General features: G+C 41.0%; 1 protein-coding gene across 1 annotated transcript in view; it reads right to left on the bottom strand.

The window, feature by feature from the left end:
* Positions 1–3881: 3881 nt before the first annotated feature.
* Positions 3882–19324, bottom strand: part of cntn3b (contactin 3b) — a 69577-nt gene continuing 54134 nt past the window's right edge. The window contains exons 14-23 of the mRNA XM_046342817.1: positions 17859–17976; positions 13860–14018; positions 13621–13770; positions 13087–13157; positions 12467–12701; positions 11948–12057; positions 9073–9259; positions 8801–8913; positions 8172–8337; positions 3882–7630 (exon numbers count right to left, since the gene is read on the bottom strand). Of these exons, the coding sequence (XP_046198773.1) occupies positions 7524–7630; positions 8172–8337; positions 8801–8913; positions 9073–9259; positions 11948–12057; positions 12467–12701; positions 13087–13157; positions 13621–13770; positions 13860–14018; positions 17859–17976 (1416 nt within the window). The 3' untranslated portion in view covers positions 3882–7523. The remainder of the gene's footprint in view (positions 7631–8171; positions 8338–8800; positions 8914–9072; positions 9260–11947; positions 12058–12466; positions 12702–13086; positions 13158–13620; positions 13771–13859; positions 14019–17858; positions 17977–19324) is intronic.

The following is a 19324-nucleotide window of genomic DNA, read 5'->3' on the forward strand; positions in this document are numbered from 1 at the left end:
AATAAAGCAATATTTTCTTATGGCTCTGTCAGTAATCTTTCATTTTCAACAGACACAAAAGACAAATTTCCTTTATATAAAAATCCCCATAACATGAACATTAAATGAAAGAAACCGGTATTCCATGCACCATCAGTAGCCTATATTTTCTATTTTAGCAAAAGTGGGCTAAATTTACTTCAAAGAAAAAAACAATAATAGCAATTTTCTATCATCCACTCAACTGAAATATTTTAAAAATATAATTGGATTGAAATACAATAAAATAAAGTGCAAAAATCTATTAATCAAAAACAACACTTTGTTTAAGGAGAAGTAACATGCAGTGAAAACAAATATTAAACTTTAACTTTTAAACTTGAACTGAGTAAAAACTCTAAATATGTGATTGCACAGTAATGTTCACTTGTTTGAGGTTGAGGGTGATACTTGGTGGTGTCCCATCTTTTCCACAAGTTCATCAATGTTCGGGGTAAGGCTCTGAGCTGAGGAAATCCTCAGAATTGAGTGGAGGTGTTCAGCAGTAAGTCGACTTCTGTGTGATGTTTTGTTCAAGTTCATCAAAGAAAACAGTTGTTCACACAGGTATGTGCTGCCAAACATAGACAACGTTTGAGCAGCCTGGATGCGCAGCTGGGGCATTGTGTCGGGAGGAAACGGGCGAACTCCGCAGCACCCACTGCCGCATATTTTGCCCTCAGTGCATCATTGCATTGGAGGTCAATCAACTCCATTTGGAGGTTTGGTGGTGAGCTTTCCACGTCAACAGCAAATGGGTTACCGAGCAGTTCCAACCTGCTTTTTTGTGCTTCAAAGTCAGCAAATCGGCGTCGAAAGTCAGCGGCAAGCATACCTATTTTATCAGCCAACTGTGCGCTCGGGAAAGTGGGAAAGTGGCTCAAATTTTCTTTCCGCATCTGCGTCTCCCACAGAGTCAGTTTGGTTTTAAATGCCTTCACTGTACTGTACATATCAGAGATGACACGATCCCGACCCTGCAGCTGCAAGTTCATTGCATTCAGATGACTCGTAATGTCACACAGAAAAGCCATTTCACACAGAAACATTTCGTCTCGGAGTTGTGTTGTGTCTTTCCCTTTGCTGTCCAAGAACAGACAAATCTCCTCACGAAGCTCGAAACATCTTTGAAGCACCTTTCCCTGGCTTAGCCATCGCACCTCTGTGTGATAAGGCAAATCACCATGCTCCGCTTCTAACTCCGTCAGAAATGCCTTGAACTGGCGGTGATTCAAACCTTTGGCTCTGATAAAGTTAACTGTGCGCGTGATGATGCTCATTACATGCTCCATTTTCAAGGCTTTACCGCACAACGCTTCCTGGTGTATGATACAATGATAAGCTGTCAGCTCACCTGTCGCGTTTTCCTCTTGCATCTTTTCCCGTATCTTCCCCACCAGTCCGCTCCTGTGTTCGCAGGTGCTCCGTCGGTTGTCAAACCCACAAGTTTTTCCCAAGGCAGCTCCATCTCATTTACACATCTTGACACCTCTTCATACAAATCATGTAGTTGTGCCATGCATAGGACGTAAAGCCAAAAACTCCTCTGTCACGCTTAGGCTGGAGTCCACTCCGCGGATGAAAATTGACAACTGGGCAATGTCAGAAATGTCGGTGCTCTCATCCACAGCCAAGGAATATGCAATGAAATCTTTTCCCTTTTTCACAAGCTGCTCTTTTAGATTGATGGACAACTGGTCTACTCTCTCGGCAATGGTGTTTCTGCTCAGACTCACATTTAAAAAGAGTTGCCTTTTTTCTGGGCAAACTTCGTCACAAACTTTAATCATGCAGTTTTTGATGAAATCCCCCTCCGTAAATGGCCGGGCTGATTTAGCGATCTCTTCTGCCAAAATAAAACTGGCCTTGACAGCAGCCTGGCCTTGTGATTTGGCTTTTTTGAACAGAGCCTGTCGAGATTAGAGGCCTCGTTTTAATTCCTCTGCCTTTTGTAGCCTTTGTTCCATGTCCATATTCTTGTTTTTGTCCGCGTGTTTCGTTTCATAATGTCGTCTCAGATTATACTCTTTCAGTTGCCACACTTTCTCCACACAGAAGACACACAGGTTTTCCAGCTACCTCCGTGAACAAATACTCCGACTCCCACCTTGTTTGAAACCCCGGTTCTCAGTGTCCACCTTCCGTTTTGCCATTTTTGATGGGTATCTGAAAGTTAATTTTACTGTGATGCTGACAACTGCTGTGCCAATAAATATTGAAATGAAGCAGCCTATATCGGTGCGTCACCGTTGCATTGTGGGAAATGTAGTATTGGTGCGTGTAAAAGATCTGCGGGCTGCCGGCTTGCTGCGGTCTGCGGGCCGGTTCTAATAATAAATCAAGATCATCCCAGGGGCCGTAAAAAACCTTCTCGCGGGCCGGATGTGGCCCGCGGGCCTTGACTCTGACATATGTGATGTAGAGGATGAAGTTGAATGACTTCTAAGTAAACTTTGGTTACTCCTAAATCATCATCTCCCAAATGTTGACTTTCTATTAGAGAGCATTGCTATGGCGTGGACTGAAGCCTAGAAAGTATATTCATACCAGTTGTGTTCCTCCACTTTACGTATTCACCTTTCCTTATTTCTATTGGGGATTGTGTTTCTGCTTGCCGATGGAAAGTCTACTGATATCTTAGCAGACCAGCCTTTGTATTGAATATATGGAATTGCATTGTGATGATACTGATGAACACATCCTGCACACAATACGCTTATTTTCTTTTTCTTTTTGATCAGGAATTATATTTGATTTGATGTGTATAAAATTGTCTGGTGACATTTGCATGAAAGCAGAGTAATTTTGCACAATTCTGCACCTTTGATAGTTGTATTCCGTCATAATTTAGTGACTGCTAAGAAAATATATTGATCTACTGGATATTTTTTGTTTTTTAAAGACTAACTTTCTGTTTTGTCGGCTTAGACTGTATGTTTGTATTAATCTTTTTGCAGTGATTTTTTGTAGGAATGTATTTGCAATTATTTTGACAGTATCATTTAGTTTTGATGAATTTATTTATTTTTTAAGGACACGTTTTAATACATTAAAACGTTTTAAGGGCAAAGAGATTCAAACGCAATGTATATAGCTAGTTTGTACAGATGTCCATTAGGTTAGGACAATCTAAAAATGAAGATGCATACAGTGTCTGGTGAATTGCATTAGTTCACATTTAAATTCAAAGTAATTAAGTGATTAAGCAATATATTGGGTGTGTGTGTGTGTGTGTGTAGGTGTGTGTGTGTGTTGATCTACAGTAGTTAATATGGGCAGAAATGAAAGCTATTGAACACTGTACTCACTCCCTGATGGTGAACAGTGATTACATGCAGAAGCACTACTTTGTTCTATAATTTGCTATGGCAAAAGTAATCCTATTTGGATCCCACTGACTAAAAAGCCTAGCTTATCATTGATGTGTGAATCCCTGGAGCACAGCTTCCCCAAGATTTATTGAACTTTGCGATCCCTGAATTAGATTACATGAGGGAACTGCCTTCGACCCAATTAGGCATTCATATGCGTTACCAGTGCATGTAAAAAAAAACACTGCATAATCCAGCACTTACATATCAGTAATTCTATCACCACTCTGAAATTGTGCCAAGATATCAAATTGATTTACAATGGCTATGTTAACAGCACTGAATGGGGCTGCTGAAGACGATCAAACCTCAAATGGGTGCCAAATAATAAATCCCTGCTGTTTTCATACTAAACGTCCCTTCTGATGAATATTAAAAGGTCAAATGGTGCTGGAAAACCATTAACTGTCTAATGTGGAAGTGGAAAAGACCACGCTGTCACAGATGCAGTGCTTTAAAGAAAGAAGGGGATCTTGAACGCAAACAACTTGCCGCAGTAAACATTTGAACAGTTTATTAACTTACAATTTTAGAAAATTCAACACAAACTCACAAAACAATGATTCACATGCACAATTTTAGTATACAAGACAAAACAGTTAGTTTTCAATATGAAAACGCAGTTCTATAGGTCAGTTATCTCATGGAGATCATGGATTAAATATCAGTATTAAAATCAAGGGCCACAAGTTGTATAAAATATCAGTAGGTTGTCTTTGTAGGCCAGCTTTAAAAATATATATGCAAGCTATTTACATTAGACCAAGTACATTTGTCAGAACTAAAGCGAATATTTGAGTAACCATAATCAGTGTTTATCATATCAAGTTGAATCCTTTAAAATCAAACTCAGTTGACCCGATGGCTAACATAACGGTCTTCGATTGCATTTAGAATTAATTAACAAAGTACAAGGCCAGAAAAGGTACAGCATTTCCCCCTCTATTTTACAGTCAGCAAGGAAAAAGTACTTAGAACTATAGCTACGTAGATTATAGGATAGTCTGGCCAAGTTTGATAAAGGACTCATTTGTAAATCCACATACTCTAGCACTGTGTGAGGGATGTGTACTGGTAAGTATACACTATTCTACTAACCAGCATACAGAAATAATGATCAGGTGATGGGTACAGGAATGAGGATAAGGTCTACGAGTTACACTATTTGTATTATACACTGTGTTACAAGGTTTTATCCTTGAAATGAACTGACATTGCACTGTACTTTTTTTATAGTAGTATTATTACACAGGCTTAATCCACAGACAGTTTGACACCTAAAAAGCCTATTGTTCATCATTTGGAGAAAAAGCAAAGGCTATCACTGCAATATCAATGCATATCTTCAGCGTAGGATGGACATTTTTTTTTCAAAAAAGGGCTGAAGAGTCAAAAAGACAAAGGAAAATGACTAGCTCCCTTTCTTAACCAACACATGACCTTTAAACCTGGAATCCGTAATGATGAAACTGCCATGTCCATTTGCGATAAAACGACAACAAAGTTACTTCAAACAACGAACACCGTTTTCTCATTGCACCTCGCTGCACGCACAATAGAACAGCAGAGTATGTGTTTCGATATGTTTTACCACGATGCTGGATGCTCCTCTCCTCCGTTTCAAAAGCAAAACAATAACAAATGTGCCGGGGGCGAACAGGGGTGCTGTTTTCCCTTATGCGGATTTCAGCTTTAACGAGGAACAAAATGCTGTTCATTTTCACATGAAAGTCAGTAAGATCACTTATGAACGTGGAGCCGTTTGAATCCGTTAAAAGTTCTTAGTAGGGGGATGTTACCTAAAACACCAGTTTCTCATAGCAGCTCTTATTTAAAAAACAAACAAACATGCTGTATATTACATTGTGTTCTTATGATTTTAACTTTGAGTGGGGAAGGACATCTCCAACATCTCCAACTGTACCCAACCAAAAACATGCGCAACAGGAAGCCTCGGCATCAGTCAATCAAGCATCTGAATTGTGACAGCTGCAATAACGGGGCAGGAAAATCAATATCCTATTGACTGGGCTGCAGCAGTCTAATCAAAGAGCACAGGCCTTTATGAAACCACTGAAGGAGCAGATAGGCTGATTGTGTCCGCTGCTTGGGCTTTACGGGCCTCTAGGGACTGCACACCTGTTCTGGTGGCTGAGCAGGGACACAGTCACACAGTCACCTTGGATCAGTTCCTTGTGCTTTCAGTCGACTTTGGGAAATGAGTGCAAACGCAGACGACGGGGACAGTCTCACAACAATGTAATCATAGCTCAGCCAGCCCTAATCAGTCCCAAGTTCAGTGAAGGCACGGTTCTTTATAGCAGTAGTCGAGTGTTTACTGCAAGTCCAAACTTACACCAGTGGAACCAGAATGATGACTTATGATGGAGGACCCATCAGACAACAACATGAACAGGAACCAGTTTCTCACTCAACATCAGGCTAATCGAAGTACTTTAGCAGTTACTGTGTCTAGTCTAGCAGCTCAGGATGTACTTCATTGTGTGCAGAGAGGGACATTATGACAGCAGCCAACCTTTTTCCTCTATTTCCAGTCAAAGCTCCTTTAACGTTACATCATTTATTTAGAGGCTTTAATAGCTGCTAAATTGTGCTGCAGATCCAATCATAGATGTATTATTCACAGGATCTCACCAGGCCATAAACGTAGACCAAACTTCCACACTACATACAGTCAGATCCATCTCTACTTCTATAAAGTTTTCAACCCATTTTTATATCAGGTGTTCCAGTATATAATTAAAATTGGAATCATCAACCCATTTCCATGAATGGGGTTTCACATTCACCCCACTCAGTTACTTCGTTTCTATCCGTCTGATAATTCATTTCCAAAAACGGATCCAGAAATAATGGGTATGTCCCTCAATTTGTAATATGAAAGATATGCATGTGCAGTGAAGGCACTAATATGTCCTGTACTCAAACATGTATACTTTATATATATTTTGCAGACCGGTAATCTGAATTCTGGATAATCGGTAAGACTTATTTCGCATTTAGAGGTCATTTGAATGCAGAATATTACAAGTGGCAACACCACATGATTCTATTCCTTCTGGGACCTTAACATTTCACCGAATTCATTGTGATTTGCATCAATTATTTAGAGGAGCTTGAGATACAGACCAAAATGCCAAGTCCCATCAGCTTGTTGTAGAGAGGGGGTCTAAAGCTCAATAGCCAGCAGCTCTGTAAGATGCCTAATACTATTTCACTATGCAGAGATGAGTGGGCTAGAGGCACAAGTAATCGATCTAGTATCCAGCCCTGGTCCTGATTAGTTAACAAAGCTCAAAACACAAAACATACAGGGTAAGGTTCTAGCTGCAGTTACAAAAATCACTTGATAGAATATTTTTTGATTCGGTTCACCAAGTAAAACTGGTTTTATATTCTATAGTAGCCAATTTACAATAAGACTGGGCATGTTGTCAGCTGCGTAACTTAGTTAGTCTATATTTTTTTACTTTTTGAAGTTCTACTTCTTCAACTTCTTATAATAATAATCCAAAATGCCATCTACAGTTAACTACTACATCAAAGGCCATCTGACCCATATAAACCAAAACACATCTCTCCTTTGAGCAGCTAACCCTAGAATTACAAATGTATGTGAACATACTGTACCTCCACCTGGTAAAAACCATTTTTTTAAACCTCAGATTACCTTTGAAAGACCAATAAATGAATGAAATAAAGACAATGAAACCTTTTTTTTCGTCAACTACTTTGGTATCTACATGGATTTAAGGCATTAGTATTCTTCAAGGATCAGTATCAAACATATAGAATGTAGACATCACTACTCCCAAATTGAAGTATATTCCATTGGCAAAAACAAAATAACACTTCCAAAATGTTTTTACAGCATGACGGCACTTATGACATGAGAGGAAATACTGTAAAATATAATGCACACAAATTCACGTTCTCTATCTCGGCCCATTATTGAAATCCTCAATGCATGGCCCTTTTAAAATTCCTGTTCTGTCCAGCACTGCCACAGAGAGTTTTCACCCGTTGCCCCTTCCGACTGAGGGTGAATGCAGGAGCATCCTCCTAGAGGAGAGGGAGAGAGAGGAGGGTCGGTAGGAGGGCTGTGACCAGACATCACCAGGAGGAGCTGAGGAGGATGAGAGCACTGACGAGGACTGCAGAGAGATGAGACGGCGACAGCAGACTAAGCCGAGACGCTCCCGAGCCCTGTGCGCCCATGCCTGAAACCATAAACCACCAGTTAGAGAGAAGCTCTTCAAGAACTTAAGATTCCCCCCCCCCCCTTTTTTTTAAAGCAAAAAGCGGGGCATTTTCTGTCTCTATCTGCAAAATTGGCTGACAAGTCGTCATAAATCAAAGAGTAACTGTGAATTATATAGTGCTTCCATATCTCCATTATTAATGACTTTCAACAGGATAGGCCATTAAAGTATACAGAGATGATAAGGCTTATATCACATTAGAGCAGATCTCTTTAGAGAAAACTGAACCCTGTTTCAATTTTGCACAGCGGGAGGGGCATTCAACTATTTTAGACACAGCCGAGCTGTGCAGTCAACAAGGAATAATAACCCAATGGCAGAGATGGATTGCACCGTACATGCATTTTTAAAAAGGTTGCCTTTCTTGCACCCCAAAAAAAGTATATTACACATGGTCGAAGAGGGGTGCAACGAGGCCAAAATAAATGTTCTGTTCGGCTGGTTGAATCATCGCCAAAACCTGATCAATGGACACAGGAAGAGGAGATGGCAAGCGTACTTAATTTGTGGATGTGGATGGGTTCGCTGCCCACACCTTCACCGCCCTCACTCAGGGCCTTGATCTGGATCAGGTAGTTGTCGTTGGAAGACAGCGTCAGCTCCAACCTGGTTTTGTTTGTCATGATGCTGTTTACCTCATTATCCCGGTGTCTTCTCAACAGCACCTAGAAAAAGCAATGCAAAACCCCCAAAATACAAAAATGTAGCAACACACAGTAACTTTGCAAAAACAGACAACCTCAAAATGAAAGACTGGCTAAAATGAGCGGTGAGGAGTGGGGGAATTCAAACTAGGAGAGTGACTAGATTTAGCTGATTGCATGATAAGATGAATCCTGATGCTTTGTGACAGTACAGTGCGGCTGGCTGATTGAAGCTGTGGATGTTCTGTCCCTGTGGACAACCCTACCAATATGAGCCACTAATTATCAATACGGCTGAGTTGACCAGAGGCGATGGTATTGAATACACTTCTTTCATTACACCCCCGACCAACTACCTGCTCTTTGCTTCTTCCTTTTTTCAAATCAAACAACCCACACAAAGCAGCACTAATTGAAAGATTGCGTTTGAGATGGTTGTGTTGTATTTTACAAAATAATAGAGTTAGAGTGACATGAGACGTACAAGATATCCGATGACCTTTGCCTCCGTCTCCATGGCTGTGACAGGATCCCAGTGCAGAGTGAGCAGAGAGCCAATCATGGTCCACTCTACGTTCAGAGGAGGCTGGCCAGGTGCTGCGAGAGGGTAGTGATGAAGAAAGAGAGAAGAAAAGAGAGATGCTCATATACAGCAATGTGTGTATGCTTGGAAAAAAACGAAAGAGTTTCAGTTCTGCTTACATTTTGAAGTTGAATGTACAATAGACACAAAACCCACTGACGAGATTCACTCACGTGGCTTCTTGGTGGTGGCGTTTATGGGTGTAGACTGTGGCCCTGTCCCAGCAGTGTTAAAGGTACACAAAGCCAAGTAATACTGTGTGTTGGCTTTCAGTCCAGTCACGTTGACTGCTGAGTAGTTAGCAGAGATTCTCACTTTGCCTACTGTGTCAGGCTTGGTGTCATCTTCCCAATACACCACCTGTTTACCAATGGAAAGAAAACAAAAAGAGGTTGAGACATCAGACAGGAAGAATTCAATCCTGGTAGCCATGGGGACTTTTATTAACTCACACAAGTGATTAATTTCATCACATTATTAGAACTCACTCCTCCTCATCTAATCTGTAATGCCATTTAGTGTGCAGTAGGGGACTGGCTTCCCACTGAATAATACATTTTTCAATATCTAGGTCCTCAATTGCTGATACACCATCCTCTCTACCCTATGGCCATTCTACAAAGGCACCAATAGTAACCCTAAAAGTAGAATATGACAAAGTGCTTGTGTGACAAAGTATAGGGATATTCTGTCAATACTATGTTTTAGATCTCCTCTTTTTGGTAAAAGAAAATATATTCCCCTCACGGGGAATATGTACTTTCAATGATTAAAATACAGTTTCTGTACTTAGAAATGAACACATCCAGCAACAGCATGGATGAATATTGTATTCTCTCTAACACGAGGCACAGTGCTTAATTAGTTCCCGTGAGGGTATTAACTTTCAATTAACGATGCAGGTGAAGAGATTTTTGATTAAGCAAATGAAATAATCCAATGCTAGTTTAGGGTCATATACAATATTCAAGTCTCTGGTATTAAGTGACAGAGTTAAGTCAATACATAATTAGAGAGAAAAAGTGAAGTTTACCCGCACTCCTATATTCCTGGTATTGTTATGAAACTAAATGAATCTATTAGATACTATTTTTCACCCCAAAACAATATACTGTTCTGGAGTTAAAAGCTACCTCCATACTGTAGATGATGGGCCTATTATTGTGCAAATCAGTTTAGACCTATCCTGCCAGTTTGGATACTAAAACAAACAACACTAATGCATCTGTCTAGGATGTCTTTCAGAATCCTATGACCTCCACTGTACCCAATGGCTAAGGTTTAAGATGCATAACAACAGCTTTCCTCCGTAAAAGCGCCTCTCTCTCAAATCCTTTTTGGTGACATGATAACACTATTGTATCTACACAATATAGCCATTGCCATGGCAACCATGGGTTTTGTGCCAAGGGGCAGGGGTGAGAGGGATTGAAAGAGCACTGGGAAAAAATGTGTTCTTAAATGGATGGATGATAGCTATCCTCATCAGGGTTCAGAAGCCTCTGGTGGGTGGTCTTCAGAGCAGCAGTGTATAAAGCGTAAATCATAGTCCGCAGGAAGCTGAGACGCGATAGTCTGGTTTCCCAATGTGACATAGTTAGGCGGCTCTGAGGACACTATCCGAGCGAGACGCACAGCTGAACGGGCACCTCCCCATAATTCCCAACCAATGCGGCTTTGGTACACATCCTCCATTCATTTGAATGTGTTGACACTAGTTGGAGAAATTGCTTGAGTAGTCGAAAAGTATGAAAGCCAACGGTCCAATATTCTAGAACACTGCTGTGTGTTTTGGACTATGATAAACCCTTAAGCAACACCCACTCTCTGAGGGTGTCTCAGGGGGAGTGGGATATACACAGAAAATAACATTTCCAGTTCACCAAACACTGTACACATTACACACATGTACATTTGTGAAACTTGCCAAAATAAAGGAAACACCAACATAAAGTGGCTTAATAGTATGTTGGACCACCACCAGCCAGAACAGCTTCAATGCACCTTGGCATAGATTCTACAAGTGTCTGGAACTCTATTGGAGCAGTGTGACACCAGAAATTCCATAATTTGCTGTTTTGTCGATGGTGGTGGAAAACGCTGTCTTAGGCGCCGCTCCAGAATCTCAAATAAGCGTTCTATTTGGTTAACATCTGGTGACTGAGATGGCCATGCCATATGGTTTACATCGTTTTCATGCGCATAAAACCATTCAGTGACTACTCGTGCCCTGTGGATGGGGGCATTGTCATGAGGCATAGCCATGGCCTGCCCAGCATTTTTGACCTTATGCATGATGTGATGTTAATTTCTTAATTAACTTAGGAACCACATCTGTGTGGAAGTGCTGTCAATATTCTCTGTATCCCTAATTTACTCAAGTGTTTCCATTATTTTTGTAGTTACCTATAGGTACAGGAGTGAACATACTATACTATTTACAAGCTGTTGTCAACGTTATAGAAGTTCTCATGATATCTTATTCAGTGAAATGTTACATTTACACAGCACTCCAGGGAATATTTCAAGAATCGTCTTAAAATAGTTGAAATAAAGCTACTGATTTGCATATAAATATTAGAAATGGCATCAGAACGTGTCTGGCCGTGTCCGAAATCTGTCTTGCCTACTACTTACTACAACTACATAATGTGTACTATTCATACCATATACTATTCAGTCAAAACGGATGCAGTAAGCAACAAATACCAAGCTACTAGGCTCACCCATCCTGAGAATGCGTCATCTAATGCGCAATTGCATTGATTTACGCCATTTGTTCATTTGGTATAGCGCGTATCATCTTATTTCATTATCGGCTGATTATCAGTTTTTGTCAAACACATGTGAGTCGGGAGAGATGATTCTCTTCCTCAAAAGTGTTCAGCAAATTCTACCCGATGAAAAGCCTAAATGAGTAATAACCTGGCATTTAAAGAATACTTGAAATTTCACATACTATAAACCGTTATATTTTCACATGCCTAAAATGCCTACTATTTAGAATGCAAGTATGGTTATTTATTGAGCAAATTGAGAGAATCCTACCTCATAACCCAGCACTCTTTCAGGGGTGGCAGGGAGGGCTGCCCAGATCACTTCAATTTGAGCTGCAGACACACTCCTGCCCCAAACCCTCTTAGGAGCCTCACTGGGGACTGCAGAAATAGAGAGCTGGTGAGCACCACTCACTCAACACCATCAAACACACTAATAGGAAGCAGAAGCAGGCAGAGAATAGACCTGTAGTTTCACTGGAGAGAGCTATATTGCTTGGGCTTGGTTTTTAATGGGATCTGTGACTGACATTAGGGAAGACTATCTTCACGGCAAATTCAATTAACACAGTACCTCACTGACAGCCCAGTGTAGTAAGTGTCAGCTAGGATTTCCTGTAATCTACCTCTGCAATAACAATAACTAATATCAAGTTGAAACTCCCAGCTTGAGCGGGGGAAAAGTGTCTGAACCAACTTATTTCATCATTACTATTCAAGGTCGTGCCTCCAGAATACAAAAGATTAGGAGCTGTTTGAGCGTGGTTCCACTGGCTGCCATTGCCTTTACCTTCCTCTGCTGAAAACACTGTGGCTATGGAACTGAAAGGCCCCTCCCCGCGGTTGTTGTACGCCCCAACCTTCACATCGAACGGAGAGAAGGCCGGGATGGTGTCGTTGCGGAAGACGTATCGGGCGACCCCAGACGTGGAGATGACCACTCGCGTCCAAGTGACAGCACCCAGTGGCCGGAAGGCGATGATGTAACCAAAGCCCTCTCCATTCTGCAGTTCCTCAGGCACGGGCTGGGAGCGAAACACAAAACTATAGTGATATTAAAACGCATACAGACAAAGACACAGACACCCCTGCCTTTGTCCTCAAGCACCCGCCAAAGAGGGCTTCAACACGAGCTGCAATGATTAGATGCGGCGTTTTCCCCCCTACACCACAACCCACAGATCCTTTTCTCCATGCATTGGTACATCATTGTGGATGAAGTGGGCTTCAAAGAAACAATCTCTTTCCCGGAGTTGAATCACGTTGGGGGCTGGCACTCCGAGGCCAGACCCCAGAACGGAGGGGCTGGCTCTAGTGCAGGTCATGAAATTGCTCCATTCAATTCTGCACAATTAAGCAAAACCATTACCAGGCTATGGAGAGAGCAGTAAAACCTGACAGATGACTTACCTCCCAAGTTATCACTAATTCAGATTTTGTGCCGCCTCCGCCTCCAACATCAGTGGGAGCTGTATCAGGCACTGTAAGGCAAAGCCCAAAGGAAAGCAATTAGAAGGCAGTTAACATAGCTGAACTACAGGTCTATAAGTCTAGCCCCACGACAGTTTTAAAATGCATCCAGAATATTTTTTCATTTTACAAACCACAACTTCTCCCTTGATACGAGCGACCCAACATGTTTCGGAGTATATCCACCTACTCGAATAGCAAGTCTCACAATGAATAAACAACTTCGTTTTTGATTTAGCTGTTGAGTTTAATAGTCAGAAAATGCCATTTTACTTGACAACTGTTTTGTGCATGGCTCTGCACAAAAGATTTGCGGATCACTCATGTGCATCCTGATGTGTATTTACCCAAAGTAAATGGTCCATCACATTTAATCTGTCACATTAGCAACTGTCAGATGTGTATATCACTTTGTGTGTGTGTGTGTGTGTGTCTACATATGTATTTTAGAGAGAGTATAGGAGTGACACTCACTGGCATCCTCTGTCCTGGTCTTGGCTGAGGCTGGACTAGGCTCTCCCATGCCCACACTGTTGCGGGCCACCACCCGGAACTCATACTCCACCCAGGCATTCAGACCCACTACAGTGGCTGTCAACGTGTTGCCATTGATTTCCTCGGGAACTGGAAAGGAGAGCGTTCAACATTACCATCTACATAAGCATGGCTAAGGTGTGCTCTGTTCTGTACTGTATGCTAGGTGTATTAGCTACCTGTGTCTACAGCTTGCCAGCCCACAGTGAAGGGTGTCCTGGCCTGGATGATGTAGCCGATGATAGGGCTGCCATTGTCCCTACCAGGTTTCCAGGAGAGCTGGGCTGTGCTATCTGTGATCTCCTCCACCGCTACAGTGTCCGGGGGCCCGGGGGGACCTGACTCAATCAGACAATTAGCAAAGTGAGCCTCCACACCAGGCTCACAACACCACCACCACCCCTCCCATTCCCAACTCATTATGCTCTTGCCTTTACTGCAGACCCTGTTACATATCAAGGCCATTACACTCCATCCAATTAAGGGCTGTGTCCTTGGTCTGGCTTCACAGGGGCCTTTAATTCAGACGTGTGATATGTGAGGCTGAGAAGTGATTATGAACACAGGATCACTAACACCGAACAGGGACATGGGAGGGGTACATTTGTGAAGAGAGAAAGAGCGAGAGAAATAGTTAGAGATTGATAGAGAGACAGTGAGTTAGAGAGAGACTGTGAGTGAGATAGAGATGCAGCAAGATTGAGAAGTACAGCAAATATGTGACCCAATTCAGGAAGCTAGGCATTTGTCACACGTCACTACTTCACAGGAGAGGCATTTGAACATATACTAGTGTTCAAAAGTTTTGGGTCACTTAGAAATGTCCTTGTTTTTAAAGAAAATGTTTTTAAAAATTGTCCATTAAAATAACATCAAATTGATCAGAAATACAGTGTAGACATTGTTAATGTTGTAAATGACTATCTATTGTAATTGGAAGCGGCTGATTTTTAATGGAATATCTACTTAGGCGTACATAGGCCCACTATCAGCAACCATCACTCCTGTGTTCCAACAGCACCTTGTGTTAACTAATCCAAGTTTATCATTTTGAAAGGTTAACTGATCATATGAAAACACTTTTGCAATTATGTTTTCCTGTTTTCCAGTTTAAAGAAGCAATAAAACTGGCCTTCTTTAGACTTGTTGAGTATCTGGAGCATCAGCATTTGTGGATTCGATTACAGGCTCGAAATGGCCAGAAACATAGAACTTTCTTCTGAAACTCGTCAGTCTATTTACATCATTAACAATGTCTACACTGTATTTATGATTAATTTGATGTTATTTTAATGGACAAAAAAATATATATTTCGAGAATGGTAGTGTATATTTTTATCAAAGTGCGCTTTTTGCGCTTTTTGGCAGAAATGCCTTCTGTTGCATGTGAACTTTAATGTGCCTCAATAACAAACTTGTACTCCATCTGTAAATATGAATACAATTGCTAAATTACGAGCCTAGTTGGATTAGCCAAGGAAAAAGTGAGAACTGTCTGCTAGCCATGATTATCTGAGATAATGGTAGGGCTGGACATGCCGGAAGATGAGTTTGGATTGGTCTGCCATGTAGCATGGCTCTGTCTATAACGTGAGCTGCTCAGTACATGTTGATAGTCCTTTCGCTCACAGTGTTTTTAAAGATATTATGTTAGCCATCGAGAATTACAAAAGTTTTGCTACTTTTCTCAACAACATTGATGTTTTGAATTTACCAGGTGCTATCAACAGATCAGTTGGAAAAAGTTGTGATGGACTACTTTCTGCACACGCCATGGTCAGTGTGAACCGGAGTGACTTGACAACCTTGGCCAAACAAGATGTAGCTACAAACAAAACAGAGTTAAAGTTCCAGTTTGCCATGAAGCATTCATCCATGTACACTGGTAAGAGTTTAGCTACATTTTCAGATATTATACGTGTCTAATTTTGTTAAAGAGTACTTAAAGAGTACTGTTAGCTAGCTAGCCAACGTTAGCATGCTGGCTTGGTAGCTAGCTAACAGTACGTGTATGATTTGTGTAGTGATATTATTTGAACCAGAAATCCCTTTGCATTGCAATTTACTGCCTAATGTTAGCTAGCTAACATTGAACCTGGTTGACTAGCTTTAGCTACTTGCAGATTCATACTACAGCTATGACAATGTTTGTATTGGTAGTAGTATGAGTTGGGATTATGCCGGGTTCATTGTTTAGCTGGCTAGCTATCTAGCTACATGTCTAAATGAAAGGCTACACTTCACCAGATGATTACATGACCCATCAAGTCAGCCAGGTGTGTCGGGGTGACTGTGGCCATCTATTGTATTTCATGAACATGTGTACATGTCTAGACAATAGTGACCCATTCATTTAGCTAGATGTGGCTGGGGGGTGGTTATAGCATTTCTTTCACGTGACAATTCATTTATACACGTGTGTCTGGGTAAACGTCATCTAATAATTATAACAAATGTATACAATATCTGTATAAATCTGGACAATTTCTGTTTTTGATATTGCTACTATGCAAGTGACCATTTCACTGTACCGTTTACACCTTCTGTATCCTGTGCATGTCACAAATACATTTGATTTGATATAGTGTGTTTATACCATTGAAGGCAATGTGAAGAACAACATGACCTGCACCAAAGTCAGATTAGGATGTAGGCCAAGGACTAGATAAAGTGAGTTTTTACTTATTGTAGGCTACTACTTTTACCACTTTCAGTATTGAAAACGTTGGATATTTACTACACTACTCACTCTGTTTAGCACATGCCCTCACATGTGAATCCTTAAAGAGATGGGTGGGACTAAGGTTTAAGAGGGTGTGAACGATGTTGAATGGGTGTAGACAAAGAAGAGCTCTCCATTAGGTGTATAAAACAATTCAAGGGCCATTTTCTTAACAGTGTGGTTACAAGTGTATCCACTTTCAAAGCAGAATTCCTTTCAAATTGTTCCTTAACTGCAGTTTATGAGATAACATTTTCTAGCGCTGTGTGTCTTTTATCCAATATAAAAAAACACCATACATTTTTTTTGCTACCAAATCTAAAAGTGGTTGGTCACATATATGCTCCAAAAGATGTTGTTGTTTGCTCCTCTGTTTCATTATTCAGATGCTTCTATGTTTTTTTTGTCAATGTGTAAATGACCCAATTAAAGCAATTCTCTGTAACAAACAATGGCTTTCCAAAACACCGGGACAGCTATTACAGGGTGTTATGGGCATGCAATGCATGCCAATGTAAATCACTAGAGATAAGTTACAATGATGAGATATGATACACTGCGCTTAACAGATATTAACTGCTGCTGTGGAAGCTCCTGTCACAAATGTACCAGAGTCACATTATGTGCCATTTTTACATTTTAGCAATGCCAAATATTGTCTTTCAAAAACATGTCATACAAATGTTCTCATTACACCAACATCACACATCGTCACATTTGTATACCATGTCATGTCATGAAGAAATTGGTGTAAGATAATTATATTTGTCTGCAGAGTTCTCACCAAACTATGAATATATTTATGGTTAAATTTGACATTTTAGTCTTTCAGCAGATGCTCTTATCCAGAGTAATTTACAGGAGCAATTAGGATTAAGTGCCTTGCTCAAGGGCACATTGACAGATAGTTGGCTCGGGGATTTGCACTAGCGACCTTTCAGTTACTGGCCCAAAGCTCTTAACCGCTAGGCTACCTGCCGCCCCACAGGTAGCATGGCAGCAAGTTTAATTCACCAATATTATTCATATAGGTCTATAAAATGATAGTCTGGTTGCCAGTCTGTTTAGATCACATTCCACTCCTTGTACTCCATGGCATGTGCCACATTTTTAGCACATGACATGGAGAACAATGACTGGAATGTAAGTTAAACAGACTGGTACCCAGACTAATAAAATTAACTATGTCATATAGATTGCAATTCCAGCACCAATTTATTGCATGAATCAATTTGAATTCTGTCAAAGTGCTTACAAGATTTTGCATTGGAAGCTCTATGATCAAACATTCACAGCCGGATCTATATTGTATTTCGACACTCAAACTTTTCTGAAGAAGCTAAAATGTAAATCACTTCTGAGAAATAAGTCTCTGTACACATGTGAATCTCATAGCCAGAGTGAACATGAATTCCATAGAGGCAGATTTTACAACCTTAACAGTTGGTTCTTTTACCTTTCACAACCAAGATGGCTGAAGCAGACAAGCTCTCCACGTCGGTGTTGATAACACAGACATACTTTCCCCCGTGATTCAACTGGATGTTACGAATCATCAGATCTCCTGAGATGCTCTACAAGGGAAAACAACAACACACAAGAAAATCTGATGTAAAATCGTGAAATTAAAAAGGAAATACACTCTGAAACTGTTTTATAATGATTTTTGCGCGACTGCCTGTGTGATCCTACAGTAGGTTGATTAATAAATACATGTATCACATCGGAGCAATATCATGTGCTGCTATCTTCTTTTTCTTTCCAAGTGTGACTGTAGCTTTAAAATTGAGAAAGCTCTGTGTACGGAGCTGCATGTGGTCCCCTCAGGTCACAGAGTCTTGTGACACACGGAAACCAGCAAGAACGTGAGCTGTGTTCTAAACAAACATTCCTGTTGGCTACGCTTCAGGCACTGCATGCTCCCCTACTCAGCCTCGCACAGGACCACCAAAACAAACACACAACGGCTAATTGGCAAGATGATCCTAATTATTCAAGAATTACATAAGCAGGGATGGATGAGAAATTAGAACAACTTACAGACTAAGAGCTAATATTGTTCTAAATAAAACAGTATGCTCTTTGACGCCATGGGGAAACTAAAGCTGATGAACTATTGAAAAACCTAAAGAGGAGTGAGATGTGATGAAATAGCTTCAGTTCATCTTCCCATCTGCCATGGAGCCTTAAGTGGAGCTACAGAAGTCAATGTGGAAGAGCTATCAAATTGAAATGTCTTCATATTTTAAAGTGAGTGAAATGGGATCATCTTTATCTGTAGTTAACTATTCGGTGCATAGCAATGGTACCCATCACTCTATCTGGGGAGTGGGACTCACATTCTAAAAATTCAGAGCCAATGTTCACTTAGTAGTGGTCTGTCACACAAACACAGCATGTCATCCTCCAGGACTCCTTTTAAAATAGAGTTTGCTTGTCTGGAGAGGATTCACCTGAGGGCTAGCCAGGTTAGACACACTCAAGCCACGCCAAATTTCATCAACTCACTGGGTAGTGACCATGGCTCAGCTAGGCTCGGTTGCAATTGGGCATGAACGCCCCGAGGATCCTCACCTCTCGGAGGCAAAGACAAAGTGGAGCAGAGTGGCACTTATGTGTGGCTGAGGGACGGCATGGCACTCCTCTCCTCTGAAAGGCTAACATGCTCATGCCATGTCTGCCTCTGACATGCCAGCCAGCAGCTGCCTGACTGGAGAGCGAGGGGTTAAATTCCATGCCTTGGCAGGCAGGAAGCTATGAGGCAGATCTGGTTTAATTATGTTAATTAATTCATCAGACGCTGTTGAGAGGAGCTGGTAATCTCCCTGGGCATGGGGAAACGGAATATGTGAAAACTGTATCTCATTATTTGTGTGTCCACATGTCAATGTCATTTGTAATTGCCATTTGTCTATCCACGCA

This window comes from Oncorhynchus gorbuscha, linkage group LG03 (assembly GCF_021184085.1).
Source record: "Oncorhynchus gorbuscha isolate QuinsamMale2020 ecotype Even-year linkage group LG03, OgorEven_v1.0, whole genome shotgun sequence".
Lineage (NCBI taxonomy): Eukaryota > Metazoa > Chordata > Actinopteri > Salmoniformes > Salmonidae > Oncorhynchus > Oncorhynchus gorbuscha.